This window comes from Lygodium microphyllum, chromosome 3 (assembly GCF_053477565.2).
Source record: "Lygodium microphyllum isolate KBCC chromosome 3, Lygodium_microphyllum_v1.1.10, whole genome shotgun sequence".
Classification (NCBI taxonomy): Eukaryota; Viridiplantae; Streptophyta; class Polypodiopsida; order Schizaeales; family Lygodiaceae; genus Lygodium; species Lygodium microphyllum.
Window position 1 is genome coordinate 46,360,730 of NC_141137.1, and position 19,157 is coordinate 46,379,886.

The window sequence follows — 19,157 nt, forward strand, 5'->3', positions numbered from 1 at the left end:
CTACTATGTACAATGCATTCTTTACATTAATCAGTAAAGCATTTCTTATATCTTGAAGTTTAGATTTCAACACCATGGATGCATCAATATCAACCTCAATGCCTTACAAAATTTGCTTCTCAAGCTCTTGCAGAGGCTAAAACCTCTCAAGCAAGAGCTTATGGTCAACTTGCAACTTGACATACATCTCCATAAAGCTATCCATTTGAGCCTCGTTTGCTGTAATGTAGATAAGATGGAAAACGAAGAAGATCTTATTGTTCAAGATCGCGAGGCGTATCTTAATCAGCATGTCCCATGTCCTTGCTCTCAATGCAAGTTGGCAATTAGACAAAAACGCCGATTGTCTATAGAACACGTACGACGATTTGGTGAGTTTCAATCTGAGATCATTGATCAGGCGATTGCGGATTTTCAGCAAACAGTAATTTGAAGTTAATATTAATCATGCATTGTACTTGCAAGCTAATTGAAAACCATACACAATAAGATTGGGTCTTATTGGCAAATTTTCTATCCAGGGGGGTGATGCCTCGTCCCAAGGGGGAGTGCACCCTTTGTGGCCAATTAGAAGAGTTCGTGGACATGCGATGGATGGATTGCAGGAGTCAATCCACCACTCGCAAGGCTAATCTATACCATCAATGCCAAAGGAGACAGACAACCTTTCAGACCTACCTATAATCTTGGAGCTTGAGATGGAGGCAATGATCGATGCATTGATTCCCATGGATTTCGAGACATCTGATCCACTTAGAGAGGAAGCATCCATACAATTATATGATGGGTTCCGAGTATCTCGGTCGAAGACATTGCTTGCACTCTTAAGTGTGCAAGCAAAATACGGGTGGAGCGATACGAGTGTGACTGAGTTATTTAGGTACCTTTCACATAGGCTTCATTGATTTTTTTTTTTGACACTATTATTACAAACATTTGTGCTTTTCCAAGGTGTTTTATGATTTTTTTCAAGTTATTGAAATATCATATATTACCACCTGCAAATACCATGCCTGAGTATCGTGATGATGCACGACATGTTTTACAGAAGCTTGGCATGGACTACAATAATATCCATGCATGTATCAACGATTGCATACTGTTTCGAGATGAATACGAGACTACGGAGACATGTCCAAAGTGTGGTGCTCACAGGTATTGACAAGACTTGCAAGGGCAAACCATCTCTCAAAAAGTTCTCAGACACTTTCCGCTCATCCCCCGCATAAACCACATGTTTCGTACGTCCGGCATGGCAAGCTTGATAATGTGGCATGTGCAGAATAGGTCCACGGATGGAGTTCAATGAATATCAGAGGATTCGTGCGCATGGAGCCACATTGACTCTACCTTCCTAGGCTTTGCATAAGAGCCAAGGAATCTTCGGCTCAGTCTCGCAATGGATGGTGTCTCCGTCTCGCAATGGATGTGGTGTCTTCGTCTCGTCGTTCAGCTGGAGCTGCGTCACCTCCAGGATTTGTCACACCTGTGGGGACGTCTACTCCAGTTACTCTGGCTTTTGCGCAGCCGTCAGCAGCAGGTGGCACCCCTTTTGGTGCCTTTGGGTGCCACTCCGAGAGAGGTTACCCCCGTCGGTACGCCGGATATAGAGGGGTCTCCTGGATATGCCCAGGAGCGTGGACGGAGATGGGAGAGGACCCATCTTAGGCAGACTCCTAGGGGTTATGGATATCTGGTCGATAGTAGGTCAGAAGCCATCATCATGAATGATGAGGGGAGGAGGGTGATGGCTCGCATGAGAGAGTTGTGCCAACAAGTTTTTCGGCACAACGTCTTGGATCATTGGAAGAACATACTGGAGGGGAGCAAGGACTACATAGTAGCATCCTTGCACGAGGAGTTTCCGGTGCTAGCCGCAGTAGATAAATTCTCTACGGGCTGGATGATGGATTGCATGCGTGCATACATGCCACATAGATGATCCGACGCACGCAAGGCAATCAAGAGTGGGGCTGCAAAGCCCGTGTGGTTAGATGCAGACGATTGGCACCGACTGAGGGAGGAGGTTACAGATTCTTGAGGACGTTGGAGTCAGCAGCGCGAGGCGGCGAGGGCACGACTCGAGGCCGGAGTGGTCCATCATCTTGGGAGTGGCGGCCACAGGACATATTTCGAGGACTTTGTAAGTTTCTCTTTTGTTTTGCTTGTTTGTTTTTTTGAAATATTCTTTGTACTGACAATCATGTTTCTAACAGTTAGCATTTTGTTTTCTTTGTAGCACTCCATTACAAATCGTGATCCATAAGGCCTTGAGACTCGATATGCAGAGAGGCACGGTCTCAATGCATTGATCGACCGATTGTATAGACGCGGCGGCCCTATAAGTCACTCATCTTTCTTGTCCGTAGTTACCATGAGATATTTGAATGCATTATTGTATGGTGGATTGATGTGTTGTTTCTTTTTCTGCAGAATCCGTTCGATGCTCCTTTGCGGCGAGACGAGCTTTCGGGGGACAAGGATTTGTAGCTTGCCCTTGGATCCTTGGAGCTCACACACCTTTATTTTTTAGTCGTCTGATCTATGTAGACATTTTCTATGTATTAGTGATATCCTGTCATGATTGTACCAATCGCTTTTTATGCGATCATGTATTTATTTCATGTATCAGTTTTATGATTTCAGTATACATTCTTTTTGTTTGCAAGCACTTTATATACAGTAGTAAAACTATTTTTTATGTCTCTCATACAGCACACAGTGCTATATTCTGCCCTGCCACAAAAAAAAAAATTATCCCTGTTACCGTCGCTATTGGCGTCGCAAATTTACTGCTCGCGTCACTATTGCCATCGCTATACGCGTCACAAATTTACTGCTTGCGTCGCTATTGGCGTCACTATATGCATCGCTATTTGCGTCGCATTTGCGACGCTAATAGCAACGCATATAGTGATGCCAATAGCGATGCCAATAGTGACGTTTCTATGGCATCGTCAATAACGACGCTTTTTGCGACGACGGGGGCAAATTTTGTTGTTTGTATTTTCGTCGCTTTAAACGTCGGTATAAGGTCTATATCTTGTAGTGTAAAACATAAGATAAGTATGCCAGGAAGTATCCAGCCCTGGAGGCAGAGAAGCTGGAACCATAACCAAATATTTGGATAGCTGCTGTCTTTTCCAAAAACATAACTTTGTCCGCATTGTACTGCAAACCTAAGTATCCAAGAATCCTTGCAAGTGCTTTAACATAAACAATTGGTCATGAGGCCTCCTTTGAGAAAGTGCTATGCAAAACCAACAGAATATTGGGATCAATCTTTGATATATAATGCCCAAGTACAACATCCTTTAGGGAACTACCACCAACTCTTGATCCTTTGGCTCTTCCCAAGAAATTATCCTCATCTGCAATCTCCAACTGTAAAAGCAACAGTTAGAATGAAAAAGGACACACATAAAGTGCAATCTTAAGAAATATGTTCGAAATTTGTAGCCAAAAGGCACTGTGGACACGTGCACTCATGATCCAAAAAGATAGAATGTTATTTTCATCCATTAGAAGTCCCAATAACTTAGACACTAAGTGGCCTTTTTTGCAAGTTATCTAAAAACATAAGCTAAAGTTTCCTCGCTTTTACCTAACGTTGTTTTAGCAAGCGATGCTCAAAGACAAGTGCCTTACACAATCCGAAAACGAGACGATAAGGAGTGCCAGTTAGGAAATTGACTTTGTCGAAGTACAACTCATAATGAGAATTTTTTTAAGTTTTGACAACCACAACACAAACATCCAATTATGCCTCTTATAGCCGTAAATACTCTAAGTTTAAACACTAAGTAGAGCAATGACAAACTTAAAATTTGAGTCCGAAAAGACAATCATTTCGTACCTCTTTGGAGTTGTTACAGCACTTAAACCCTTCGGCATCCGTATTTTTGAAAGTTCGACGGACTCACACAAATATCCATACACTAATATGAGACCCTCCTCTCTCTTCTCTCACAAGATACAAATTTCACTATCAAGGGAAGGGCACTTAATGCTTCTCTCTCCCATTCTATAGTTTCCTACACAACATGTTGTGTGTCTCAAAAGCTAAAGCTTTTAGCTTTTCAAAAAGAGTGTGTCATAAAAATCCTAAGGCTTTAAAAATTGTTTCTTTCTTTTTCTTAGTGTGTGCCTTCTATCACTGCCTTTCGTTCCATAGAATGCCTTCGAATTTTTAAAGAAAAAGCAGCTGCTCGGCCCTTCTTGCACTCGAGAAGCCGTCCCTTTCTCTTCTCAGAATATGATCAATCTGTCAGCTGCAATGAGGAGATTGTTGCTTTCACACTAAATAGTGATATTTCATCAAGGAACCTCATGACTTCACTATGAAGCATAGGACCTTCCTTTAATATTTATCATCAAGCATTATCATCAGGACTCCGATTTCCTTTATTGAAATCCTTTTCCATGCTAGTTTCCTCACTCTTGAGCCTTCAAAAACATTTTGTTTTCTTCGGACATACATGCTTGCAAGAATATGCTATTCAAAATAAACTCTGTGCCCAATCATACATAATTTGAAGAAGACATGCAAAGTTGAATCCATGCTATGTAATCACACAAGGAATGCTCTACATGGAAAGATAGATGCACTAGAAAATATAGTGACTGGTCTATCTACATATGCACATGTGTCATGCAAAATGCAAACACAATTCCTATGATTAAATTAGATCCTTTATCTCACCTCTCATTACTCAACAAGACAAATATTGTTGTACTCCTCTCCACCCTCCCAAGGTCTCACAATTACTTTAAAAAATATGGTCCTCGTGATGTTGACCAAGAAAACAACCCATCTCACAACTGGCGACGTCCTTCATGACACGTAAACTCACCCAACCACCTTTCCCACTCAATCCAAGGTTCCTATCAAAGTGATGAATATCCCAACTTTCATGTGTGCAAGAAGCAATGCGTGCATAGTGAAAGATACTCTCTCAAGTGCATGTCCATCTAAGATTTACTACATATACCTACATCGGCATCATGCCATACTAGTGCTCAACGATGGTGCAAATCATGCATCAACCCAACCCATGGCATGGAAGTAATTGATAAAATCAAGAGATAATCCCTAAGTGTTATACATTGAAGAAGTGCAACGGGAAGTGCTTGTGAACCCATTATCCCCGTGATGTGCAAAAGTCTAGGCAAGAAAATATACATGTTTCAACAGCTCCAACAAACTCTAGCTCCAACATGTCCAAAAAAACTCCAATCTCAACCAAGGCTATCAAGTTTCCACACACACAAAATCCAAACAAAATGACAAAAATAATTCCTAAACTAGACAAACACAAAACAATCGACCTCAAAACAACAAAACAAACCATAACACAAACGGTTAAGCTACAAAAATCCTACCAAACTTATGTTTTTCTAGTGGTTTTCAGTTTACAAAAAACGCTTGACATATTTAGCCCTCCCCCTAGGCTAAAAACATTTATGTGCAACAATTGCTTTCATAAAACGATGCTACATTTATGAGCCAATCAAAAATCATGTCTAATACACTAACCTCAAGCTCCTCATCAAACTCAAGATATCCAAGAAAATCAATATTACATTTCTCTCAAGCAACTCTTGAGTGAATACACAAAATTCATCCACCAAATTCTCTTCAGAATCGACAAGAAATCCAAATCTAAAACTCTCAAAACAATCCTTATTGCCAACTCAAAACTTATCATCTACATCAATCCATATACCCCTCCCATCCTCCCTAAGGGATAACATAACAATTTCAGGGTTTTAGAATAAGGTTTCAACCCTTTCTATATTGCCAAATTCAATTCCATCCATGAAACACCCAAACATACTATCAATCACATCAAACTAAATCTTCTCCTGACCAAACTCATCAAAACATGGAACCTCTCCAAGACACCCTTCCAAACTACTCATCTCTTGAATAAAAAAAGAATCCAACTCTTCAATTCCACAAACACAATGATCTACCCTTTCCATTATATCCTCACAAACAATATGAGGCAAATCTCACAAGAAACTTCAACAACATCACCAATAGAAGCACTAGGCAACACATTAGGATTATAGTCCTCATCCAAATATCCAATTATATAGTTCTCATCAACTTCTACCTCACAACCTTGTTCACACTCTGTTCCCCTAGATTTAAATCTCTTGTCCCTCAATTTTTCAATTCTTTTCATAGCTTTACTCAAATTTCCTTTCACAATCTCATCAGTATCACTCTTGCGATCCTCAAATCCCCAATTAGAATCATTACAAACATCATCAAAAACTTTAGAAGAACTTAAAGAAACTTAAAGACAATATTAGATGAAGTTTTCTCTTCTTCATTGTCGCCTAAATTAACCATACAATCATCCACACAAACACCAAGAAGCATGAGGTTAGGCCTACTCAATACAACATCAGCAACTTCACAAAAAAAAGCCTCTCCACGGCTACTCAAACCATCATCAACCATCTCACAAGACTCTCAAGAGTAAAAAAAAACAACACCATCACAACAAGAGTCAGAACCCATAACCTCAATACTCTCTCAATCAACATCTACACCTAAAAACTCACTACCAGATTCAACCACATCAATCTCATCAACCTTCTCAGGAAACAATTTTGAATTCTCAACTTAATCTTTACATCTTTCGATTTATAAGCCCTCCCTCTCATGTTCTTCCAAAAGACTCAAAAAATCCTCCTTGATGCTCTCTTCTTCCTTCAAACAATCAAATCTATCATCATGGCATTCTCGACTCTCCTTTCTCTCCCCATCCCTTTTAAGATTTGCTAACTCTACCGCAACAGATGACACCTCTCGATCAGAAACACTTTTTGAACTCTCATCCTCGCTATCTTCTTCTTCATAGCTATCACTCTCCTCCTCCTCCTCTTCTTCCTTGCCATCCTTATTCACCAATTCTTTTCTTGAATCCATACCAAACTTCTTTGCTAGTCCTCTACATTCATAAATCATTGTCATTCCTTTTTCCCAATCTTGTATTGCTCTTGCCTTCCTAAGCCAAGGTCTACCTAGGATAAGCGGAAAAGCTCCCAACCCTGTTGGCATTACATGACAATCAATCTTCATAGAGACACCATAAACTTTAGCCTCCAAATTTTGAATTATGCCTAAACACCTCACTTTAGCATGATTGGCAAGCATGATTCAAACTTTGATCCTTCGACAATTCAAAGTCCAAACTACTCTACACAAGCTTGAGTAATCACACTAGCCTATGCTCCTCCATCAATGTATGCCTCATATATGTTCTGATTCTTATATCAAGCATCAACAATAGGACAAATATCAGGTAACTCCTCTATACTCAAAACTCTCACTATTCCCCTCTTTCTTTCCTTATACTTTGGATTCACTAATTTATTCCATTCTTCTCTTATCTTAGGGCACAACTCCATCAACGGAGCAAAAGATATATCAAGTTTCTTCCCCATCATATCTCTTTTTAGGTCATAATCACTTTCTCCTTCCCCCAATGGAATATCGGAAGCATGATGATGTTTTCTAGGGGCTCTTGATTTATTTTCTTGTCTCTTCTCTCCTCTTTTTATTTTTCTTCCTCTTTCCTCACTAGCCTTACTAGTCTCAGGTTCATCTCTTTCAACATCTCTCCTTCTTTTAATTACAGGTATTATATCAATAGTTTTATTTTTCTCATTCTGATTTTCCAGAAGAATACAATTAATGGCACTTTTTCCTTTCTCTTCTTCAGTCGCCTAGGAGTTTGGGATGTGGTATGTTCCTTCATTTCTATCCCAAAATCATTTTTTCTGTTCGGAAGGTTTTGAGGTAGATGATACATATCCCCTCTTGCTCTTGGTGGATAATGACAATTTATACTTATATGGCCTATCTCTCCACAAGAAAAACAAGCCACCATTGGTCTTTGAAAATATCCTCTTCAATTTCTTCCTCTTTCACTTCCTATGTTTTCTTAAGTGTTTTGTCCCATCTATCCTCCACTTCCTCTTCCCCAAGATCCACCTTTCAATGCTCCTAACCTCATGTTTTGCATTTGTCTAGACAATTGATCCTCAACCTCCATAGCTAATTGAGCATTTTGTCTCATTAAAATCCAAAAGTTTTGTCCATCCCCTTGCCAATTTTTGTCTCTGTTTTCAATGTTTGGTGCTCTCAATGGTTCCCTCTTTTTAATTTTCTCAATTGTTCTCTCATTTTCTATTACTATCATCATTGCTTCCTCAAAGGTACTCAGTTCCTTAATTTCTAATTTTGTCCTCACCTCTCCTTGCAATTTTTCTACAAAATGTTTTATTTTCAACATTTAAGACACTCTCTATCCTGGGCCTAATGATGTGTTCCAATAATCCCAAAGTCAAGTGTATTCTAGAGCAAACAATTCTATGGTCTAATCTTTTTTCTGGTAAATTTTTATTTTTCTCCAAAGGTCCTACGAAGTTTCAGTTTCTTTAAATCGATCAAGAAATACCTACTTGGTAGCTTCATATTCCATAAGAACAGGAGGATTTCTCAATCTGAGGGTTTTTTCATAATCCTCAAACCAATTTTTACATTCATCTAACAACTGAAATTTCAAAATTTGGAGTTTTAGGGTTGAGTCACTTATTCACTAGATTATGCATCCAAGCTCCAATTTTCCAAGGAATCACTGTCTGAGGATCCTCCCCTTTTGTACCATGAAATTCCGGGAAAGAATTGGTCATCCAAAAACAGACTCAAGAATTGATTTACACAACCCAAAAATGAGACAATAAGGAGTGCTAGTTAGGGAATTGACTCTGTCGAAGTACAACTCACAATGAGAATTTTTTAAGTTTCGACAACCACAACACAACCAACACACTATTTTGTAAGTTTTTAAGCTCAAAAAATTAGCCCCATTGCCCCAAAAATCCTCCGAAAGATAGCCATTCCAATTATCTTCATCGTTAATACGAAAACCACTATCATTCTCTATGGTAAGTATGGACCCTCCTTTGCTTACTTTTCAACACCAGCAAAAAGGATTTGTGAAAAAATTATCCATAAAGACTAATGTAAGCTCTTAATTGTACTTTAGCAGCTACAATTTCATCAATTTCCCAAATATAGTTACAATTCCATCAATCTCCCAAATATTAAAATTTTCAATGTCATGCAGTAGACACTAAAGAATCCCATCCCTTGAAGTGTAAAGAAAGTTATTAAGAAGATTATTTCTATATATTGCGATTGAATCAAAGAGTTGTTTCCTACACCTAGCTCTATGCCTCCCATAATTCTTGTATATGCAGTGGTAATGGTAATACACTTTCTCCAATTTTTCGTGCAAAGATTGCATGGAAGAAGATATTCACCAAACGTCCAACCATTAATTTTTCCTCTCTAAGGAAGGAAAGAGTTTGAATGGAGAGGGACCCTTATATGTAGCTCTCACACACACTACTCTACAAGTGACCATTATTGAGACATGGCTTGAATCTAGAATCTCTACTAGTACAAAGTAATTGGTGTCAAGGGATAGCCATTCCCGTTTCCCACATGCATATGCTCAATCCAACCTAGCACCTTGCCACATGTGGTCTCTAGGTCTATACACCAAGTAGTAATGTTTACCTCATCGCCAAAAAGCTATGATGTCCACAAGTCCTCTCTATTTCTATCATGCATCTCATACCATGTGATCTATCCTCCAAATCTTTTGTCATCTTGTAGTTACCACAAAGGAGAGATTTCTATTTGCTTATCATTGTGGAAAGCCATTGCCAACATTGTGCCCTCCTTCAAAACGCATTAGGGGTATAGACAAAGGAAACATCCATCTACTTCTTATCCACCACTATGCTAATGTCCAACACAAATAAAAGTTTATCAAAGCACAAAAAAGAAGGTATACAAGTGTCCTTAACTAGGATAAGCATACCTCCTTTTCCTCTACTACATGAATTGATAAATGTCTTATACCCAATTTCTTTAAACTTGACTTTAGCATCAAGGCTAATCTTAATTTCCTACAAACACAAAATGTCTAGCTTTCTCCTAAGAATACTACAAATAATGCTTTGCCTCCTCTCAAAACAAAAGCACCAATGTTCTAGCTAATCATAGTAATCTCTTTTTAGGACTTGTCCATTTGATAGTGGAGTATTAAAATCCAAATCACAAACAAATGTGTGTGTGTGTGTGTGTGTGTGTGTGTGTGTGTGTGTGTGTGTGTGTGATTCTCAGTTGACCTCACCATCTTCATAAGTGATGTCTTCTTGTCAGATTTACCTTTAATAGATTTCTTCTCCTTACCCTTCACCATCAACACCATTTGGGAGTTGTAGGATTCTCCTTATTTGATAAAACCTCATTGCCCTTTGTAGACCACTCCTTAGCTGTCTCCTTGTTCCTGTAATGCCCTTTTTAGGAATTCCTCAAGGAGCCACCTCGAGCAGATTTCTTTGCATTGGAATTACTGGCACTTGGCAAATCCAAAGTTTGCACTACTTTCCCTTTATCTATAGTCCCTCCATTGTATCCTACTTTCTTTCTTCCCCTAGCACTTCCTATGGCACAACTTAACAAAATGCCTCAACTCATGACACAAGTAACAAGCATTTGAAAAGGGTGAAAACTTATCTTCACATACAATCACAAACCCTCAACTTCCATGAAGTTTCAACACCTCTAACAACTCACGTACCCATCCCACAAGATACAAGTATGCTTATCACCTCTAAGATTTCTTAAAGAGGTAAGTAGGGGCACATACAATACTTTCCCAAGGCCTCAAGCAATACTACAAACTTGATTCTCTGAGTGGACATTCAAAAAGCAAAAACCCCTCCAAGGCAAACCCAACCAAACAAGGTAGGTATTATGCAAGATTGCCCTTGTAGCCAAGGAAGTAAGGTCGCACCCAATATCTTTCCACCGAGTGCCCAAGAAAACCTGATATAAACATGTATCAACTTAAAAGTAAACCAAAAAGCACTATGATTGGAAATGCCGAGAAACCATCTATTAAACTCATATGTGAATACCCTTCCCATTTAGTAGAACAACTAGAGGTAGCAAAATCATATCTTGCATGAAAGGACTCAATGGGGACAGTGATATTGCCCTTGTGGACCTCTATCACAAAGGCCGCGATAACCTCCTTTGCATTGCTACTACAGCAAACTTGCTATATGTCAAAAACCACGGCCTACACAACCCCCACAAAGTTACGAGGGTTGCCTTTCGAATGCACAACATAACTATCTAGCTCCAATTGACCTCTACGCCTCGTGTTTGCCCCCAATCTATCTTTCTGCTCATCCTATTCCCCAACATGTAAGACAAGGGACAAAGCCCATTGCAAAGGCTGCTAAGAATGCAATCTCCCACTTCTCAAACATGTGTCGGCACTTTCCCACTAGAACTCAAAGCTTCTTGAGGCTACACCCAATGGCCTTTGTGCAAGTTACCTAAACAGCATACAGTAAAATTTGGTTCTTTTTTAACATGTATTGATATTCAATCCTTCCATGCACCATACCACACCTCCCAGAACATTCATTTTTATGTCTCTCAACACGCCACATCTAAACATGCAGCATTTCAAGCTGCTGACAACTACTTTTTGAGCACCAAGGTTATGTCACAACTTTCCTTTAACTGAAAACCTGCTAAAGATTGTCTTTCAACCCCTCTTGTTTAGTCCCAAACAGCCAAGCTAGTGTTTCAGTGACCCCTCCAACTTGTGTGGAGGAATCCAACTAGAAGCATGTGACATAAGTCAACTCAGTGCCCTGTCTCATACCGATTGGCAAGTCTTGAAAGACAAATTGATATGATCAATCTAACCTAGCAAACTCAGTAAAAATTAACATGTAAGTGTGTTCCAACAGATGGACTGGCACATATCAGCTAGAGAATATTTCATACGGGCTGTCTGCAGGGTCAACAATGCATGATGTACTTGTTCTAGAAAGTGACCAAAGGATATGTAGGACTGATTTAAAAAATAGAAAAAATATGGTTATCTCACTACAACATCTTAGGTCTCAAGCTTGATGAAAATTACTGTACAAAATTACTAAGTGTTTCCATATTACAGTGGCGTGTAACATAGCACAAAGCCAACCTATGATATATCATGCTCCACCAGGATGATTTCAGTGTCCCACTATGTGATAGTGGGTGTCCACATATGTTTCCACATCCCAAAGGAAACTGCCAAAGGCAACTGCTTCTAATACTAGCCTCCTCAACCCTAAGAAGCTTAGCATAATGACCTCATCTTTGGCGATTGCAATGGATCCATTTTCGATTACCTGAATCTCAGGTTTTCCAAAGAGGGCTTCTGTATGCCTTTCGATAACACTTGCACTTTCCTTAGACCTCACAGTCGCATACCTTTGCAGAGTATCAGAATCAAAAGACATGACATAAGACCTTAGCCTTCCACCTTTTTGAACTCTTCTGCCACGGCCAGAGGATTGTGGAACTTGTTTGATGTCGCTTAAAGCTAAAGCTGTAACACCAGGTGCAACACCGGCTGTCAAATCATACTTTTGACCATCTTTGTGCTCTACAGGCTCAACTTCAACCAAGCCAGCTGGAAGGACCTTCATAGTCTTCTCCAATTGAAACCTTTTATCCACTCTTCTCAGAAAATATCCATAAATTACTGATGCTGCATATACTTGCCCCATTCGCAGTTTGCTGATCTGAGCCATAGCAGTCTGATCCAGTGTATCAGGCTCTCTCCCTCCCAAGACGAGGGTTAAATGTTCCTGAATCAGTTCAAATGCTTCATGTGAATGCACAGCCTCAAGTTCCCTGTTCTGTGCAGGCCAGTCATCTACAGTGTGATCTCTTGAAACTGATGACATTGCAGGGACAAACGATATCCCTGCTTCGACAAATCTTTGAGATATCAGAGCATACATGATATCTTCCAAGGTTCTGCGCAACTCTTGGGCTCGTAGCTCAGCAATACGCCTACATGACATGCATCAAAAGGGTGAAGCGATCAACAGAAAATATGCCAAAACAAGCATCCAGAACAACAGCAGCATCATACTGTTAGCCCGCTTCAAAATTAAAAAGTTAGACGTCTTTCGATGTTCATTTCTGCATAACCTGAAGAAAAAGTTGTCTTTTTAATCATGCATTTTCAGCTGTTTCGCATTAACACACAAGTAAAGGCCTACCGTGGCACCTTTGATAAATAGCACAGAGGATAAGAGATCATAAATGCCATATAAGGCTAGAAGTAAGGAGACCTACTTGTACAAAACCAACTCAGTTCCCTCTGTGGAAGCCTTTTCCTGACCATTGGCAGCCTCTCTTGCTTCTGCCAGACTCTCTAGTTGCTGTTCGGCAGCTGCAGAGAAGAGATGGGGATGGCTCTGCAATATCTCTGTGAGAAACTGACCACTGGGTGACTCGGGCTGCAGGGGAGCAATAGGTTTGCTGCTGCCTTGGGTGGTGGCTTCTGATTTGGCTTGAATCTTCCATTTTCCACCTCTCCCCATGCCAGACCTCTCTGCAAATCCCCCTCCATGCAGTCGGCTCTGCTCAAACAGAACACGATAAAAATACATTTGTCATCTGCAGGTATTGACAGACTCTGCCACAAGGCTCACTAAAACTTTGCGCACACAATGAATGTATACCCTATTCATGGGGATCTGGCATTTGGGAGGCCAAAGACTCGAGGATGTCTTCGACAGCACATCGGGCTGGAAGGAGATCGAAGCAGAGGAAGTTAGACCAGATAGGCTCCCCAGGGCCAGTGTCCCCTGCATAACTTCAAATTGTGCAAGAACTGCAACCTGCAATCAACAATTCACACAGCTCTGAAACCTAACCCTACTCCAAACTGATCAAAGGAGCAGGAAAAATTGAAGTCCCCTGAGATCATAAAAAACGAAACACACAGTTCCCCCTTCATTTTACCTACTAAACTATCATCGATACCTTTCAGGTTACAGATGTTAGCCATGAATGCAATCTAATCTTATTTTAATTCTCCATGGAATTACAATCCCCCATTTCACTGAAAAACGCAGCAGATTGGAGCAATTGTCTTTGAAACGATGCACCGAATTCTCATGCCAGAGTCCGGCAATTAAAGCCACACATACACAGAGAGAGAGAGAGAGAGAGAGAGGCGCACACAGACCCGAGAGAGAGAGATTCAAAAGACCATCTCACAACAGCAATTTCAGATTGAGAGAGGCTTCAAAGAGACGATCGATGAAAGGACGAACACCTATTACCTAGCTGCAGAAGCGTTGTCCTCTACCTTTCCTCTCGCGAGAGAGAGAAGAAGAGAGAATCATTCGCTCGCGGAAGTCCATGTGTCTAAAGAGCACCGCATGCCCTATCCCAAGAACAAGAACATTGTAGAAAGGTTTCGAGTTTTCCAACTCCATCCTAGTGGAACAAGAAGAATTGGCCCTGCCCCATGCCCAAGTGGGCATTAGCAAAGTACGTGTGTGGGTTCAAACCTTGGGCTATTAGCCTCGGCAACACAATCAGTAAGTGTCAATTGTAGACCTTAACGAAGGACAGTACTCTCATGTGATAACAGGGTGAGAGTCTAGAGCGGCCTATTGAGAGCATGTTTAGCAAAGAACCTCAACATGTTTGGCAAAGTCTTATCATCCTAGTTTAGCAAGTTCATGCTCTACAACTATGTAGCTACATGGCATGCAAAAAAAGGGCCTTCAAATGTAATCCATCCATCTTACATTGATGAGATGACCAAGGCACAAAAATCTGAAGATGCCATGGACATCAACTATGCCATTATCATGCATCAAGAATGGTATGACATGCATGAAAGCAAGAAATCTTTGTGCAATGATTTGGCTGCCTAAGCTCATGTTAAGGTTGATAATGGAGGGAAGATAATGTTCAAAGTTGTTGTAGCATTCTCCCTTTCTCGTCTCAAGCAGAGGTATGCCTCATACTCCATGGCTAGCGTCTTCTTTTATTTTTTATCTCGATTCCCTAATGAATTCAAGTTTGAGAAATGGTTCACTTCAACTTATGCACTTGAACTCTACAATGCCAATGGCATCAAGATTGTGGTGGATGTGTGCTTTGCTCCATTCCTTGATGCTTGTTATATCTACAAGGAGTCTATGCATTTTGCAAAGGACTGCAAAAAAAAGGGTGGATGAGAGTAAAGGGAACTACAGTGACATCTACAATTGAGAATGCTTCAATTACTCTCCCTGAATAGTAATTGAGTCAACCATTGCATCTTCAATTAAGGCTTTTGAAGCTAGGCCTCCCAAGTGCTCAATAGATGTACTACATGATGGCCATCCTAAGGGAGGCAATGCTGTCGTGATGCTATACGGACACAATGTGAAAAAACATGGAATGCATCATCATCCGACTTCTTTATTGATCTAGAGAGTCAATGTGATCTGAGTCATTAGTACTAGTGTGAGTTGCATGGATTATCCAAAAATACTAGATTTTTGGATAATTTTAGCCTATTTTTTATATCATTTTTTATAAAAATCTAAAAAAGTTAGAAAAGCATCTAGATTAGGATGCATGCAAAAAAGCAAGTTGCTTTTTCAGCTAGTTATGAGATTTTTCATAAAAAAGACAGATTGACGAAATCGTGCATGTCGTGATCACTGTTAACAGACTAAAAACTGCAGTTAAATTTGGAAGAAGAAGAAGAAGTAATCTGGGAGATTCGTGAACAGGTGTCCTTAGGTTTAACCCCCCTTTCGGAGCCAACGAAACCATCAGATTTGGGTTCCGAGCAGCAGAGAAGGAGGTGTAATTTTGATGCATGTTTTGTTCTATGAAAAAGCTCCAGGAGATCTAATGCTTGGAGATTGCTTTTGAGTAGTGCAAGGATTCCAAGTTCTTTTAATACATATTGATTCAGTTCATTGTGCTTTGTCATTATTGTGTTTACCTATTGTGTATTCTTTATCTTCTCTTCCATCTCCTATCTCTACTTCCTTCTATCTCTGATCCCCGGTGGATTCGACCTTTCGACATTGGTGAACTCAACATGAAAGGTCGTCAGAAGAAGGAAAGATAAGATGGGAGAATCTTCGAACACAATCTCCAATGATGTTTTGCAACAATTTGTGTAAAATATGAATATGCTTATGCAGATATAACAACAACAACACGTGATGTAAGCTTCTGCTCAAACAGAAAGTGTTGTGATGAATGCTTTACAAGCAGTTGAGCATGAGGTGAAGTTATTCAATGGCAAAAATGTATCTACATATGTACATACCTATACTCAAAAGATGGAATTCTTTGGGGTGGCTCAATCTGCATGGAGCTGGTATTTTGTACGTGTTACTATACATGAACTGAAGGCATGGATTACTAAATTATACTTGCAGGATGCTGACTGGGTAGCTTTCAAGAAGACACTCATGGAAGAATTTTACATTGAATATACTAGTTTGATTACATACAAGACTTTTCAGGAGTGGGTTTTACAACCCAATAAGGGTCTTGTGGCTACATAATTGTTAAGAGAATTTGAAAGTCGATTTGAGCAGTTGGATCTTGCAGAACAGCAAGCTCTTGCAAGTCAAAAAATTGAATTGTTTCTACAGGCAGCTGATCCTGAGCTTCAAGAGAAGGGGACAGGTCTTAAAACAAAGTGGAGACATGTCAAGAAAGATGTTAGTGCACTTGTGAAGAAGCATAGAAGAAGAGAAAGATTGCATGTCTCTAGCTTGCCCACTGTTACGGGCAAGACAGTTGATGTATCTAGTAAGCCACCTACTTCTGTGGCTAACCCTATGACTGTACCTGCTATTGTTCCCTCTGTTGGGAAGATTTCTTAGATGAATTGGTCAAAGGTATGTGGGATCTTCAGTTGAAGGTTGCAAAATTGGATGAAAAATGACAAGAGGAAAGGGGATGGGCAGCAGCCCCTAAGCTGGGAAAAAGATGTATGTGGTGTGATAGTTTGTAGCATGAGAAAGGATTGTGCGGCCTATTAGGAGGCCTTGGCACGATATCTCATATTTTGGAAAGATGGCAAGATCCATGCACAAGAAATGGGCTTGCCTCTTGCTTTGAATTTCAAAAAGGGAGGTATGCAAAAGTTGTTGGAAGACTTGGCAGTTCGAAATGCTTATGCGGCAGTACATGCTTCTACTTTTGGTCTACAGTTGGATAGAATGCATGACCAAGTGAAGGTTGGTCCAAAGGCTAAAATATGGACACATTCTTTACATGTAGCTGAAAAGAGAAAGGTCACTGATAGTAAAATGTCTCATGCAAGGCAAGACATGTTAGAAGATAGGCATAGGAACCCATTGTAAGCAAGGGTGCATGAGGGCAGATGGGTGTGGCTATATAAACAGCCTATGGGTCACTATCATGGGTGGGAGAGTGTACCCAAGTTGTACTTGTAAGCAACTTAGTAAACAAGATATTGTTATTGTACTTTGAGCTCTCTCCTTCCTCTTGTGCACACATTCCAATGCTACAACTCTGCTTTCTCACATGGTATCAAAGCTTCCTCTAATCCCCTCAGCTTCCTCAAATCTTAGCTCCACTAAGTGCACAAGACAATCTTCATCTCTCTCATTTTGGACCTTCAAACTCCATAGCCAGCCAGACCCCTTGACCTTGAAGGAGCTGGTGTGGGCAATAGAAGGGGTTTCAGTCTCTGGTTTCTTCTAGAGATCTTCTCCCAAGCACTGGGTGCTTCAGCGTGACATGTCAATCCCTGACATTGGACGTCGTGGTGAGCAGCATTATCAAAAAATGCAGAACGACACAGTTCTGGGCAGGCAGTCAATTCGTACCGAAGCACAGGTTGTGGGAGATGCATTGAAGGTGGCCACCATAGGGCTTTTGTAGCCCTCCTAATGGGTCATCTACTCCTAAGAGGACTTTGGGAAATTTGACCTCTATTGGCTACTATAAGCCCAACCCTAACTGTCAGTCTTTGGCAGCCATAGCCAGGAGCTTCAAGCTTCTTCCATCTTCAATGTTTTTCAATGTTTGGTCATCAACAGTGATTTTAATCACTGAGTTAACTCTTCCAGAGTGAGTTATGAACCTGGGAACTTTATTTTAGAGGTTCCTCTACTCAAAGGGTCATCATCAAGCTCATTAAGACCGACATTTACCATCTCTAGCAACATGAGCTACAAATGAGTTCTTGTAAGCACTAAGGCACATTGCTTAATCATCATGCTACTAATACTTACATAATCTGAATGTTTTTTATCAAGAAAATAAAACAGCTAAGTACCTTGCTTCAAGTTGTAAGATTATGTGTACAACTATAAACACATAGGCCATCATACACTAGAAGTGTATTACATATCTTGAGTGATGTTTTCTTAAGTATATTGGTCAATGAAATTAGAGGGATGGGTGTCATTGTACTCTCCTCAGAATCATCAGCAACAAGCATTGAAATCATACACCATTCTTGTCCAACACAAGGGTCATCCACTAAGCCATACCACAAGGAGGAGCTCGAAGTCTAGTCTAGGTTCAAATCATTGAAGCCTAAAAAGACCATTAAACCTCAGAAGAAGATTGGTCATAAGAAAGGATCACCAAAGTCATATTTTGAAATATTACATATGTATAATTTTCAGCCTTTTTCCTCATTACAACTTTGAATTGCTTCCGTATTTAGTGGCAAACTTGTAAGGGACTAGACATTGCCCTTATTCTAGCAAGTGGTAAGACCTTCCCAATGGCCACAACATATGCTGATGTCCATCCTCAAATTCGAAAATTTGATGGCAAAGATTTCCACCGATGGCAAGTACTTATCAAGTACAAGATGATGGAGAGAGGTTATTGGCCTCTCATTCAAGGCACTAGAGCTGTAAACTATGCAAATCTAGTTGATATAGAGGATGACCAACATGTCCAAGCAATCATTATGTTACACTTCGATAAGTCATTGATTCATCATGTTGATCAACTAAATACTACTAAAGAAAAATGGGATGAGCTTGAAAAGTTCTATGGAGCCACTGGTAAAAATACTAAAATCTTCCTTAAAATTGAATTCTTTAGCTTGGAATATCGATCAGGAGAAGACTTGGGAAAATTCATCTCTCACATGAAGGGACTTATGGCATAGCTTGCCTCAGTACAAGCTCCAATACATGAAGAAGATGCTATTGCTATTCTCTTAAAAGCTGTAAAATAG

At 40.1% G+C, this 19,157-nt stretch overlaps 1 protein-coding gene across 3 annotated transcripts; it reads right to left on the reverse strand.

Annotated features, from left to right (window-relative positions):
- Positions 1-11,962: 11,962 nt before the first annotated feature.
- Positions 11,963-14,397, reverse strand: LOC148038286 (UV-B-induced protein At3g17800, chloroplastic-like). Of its 3 annotated transcripts, none has more exons than XM_087670346.1 (4): positions 14,245-14,397; positions 13,639-13,797; positions 13,250-13,536; positions 11,963-12,961 (listed from the first exon to the last, which is right to left on the reverse strand). In XM_087670346.1, exons 2-4 carry the CDS (start codon positions 13,768-13,770, stop codon positions 12,133-12,135), a joined length of 1,248 nt encoding a protein of 415 aa, XP_087526472.1. In that variant the 5' UTR covers positions 13,771-13,797; positions 14,245-14,397; the 3' UTR covers positions 11,963-12,132. The 3 variants fall into 3 exon arrangements, with proteins under 3 accessions (XP_087526472.1, XP_087526470.1, XP_087526479.1); XM_087670344.1 differs by having other exon boundaries at positions 14,148-14,302; XM_087670353.1 differs by lacking the exon at positions 14,245-14,397 and adding an exon at positions 13,943-14,088.
- Between the last annotated feature and the right edge of the window lie 4,760 nt (positions 14,398-19,157).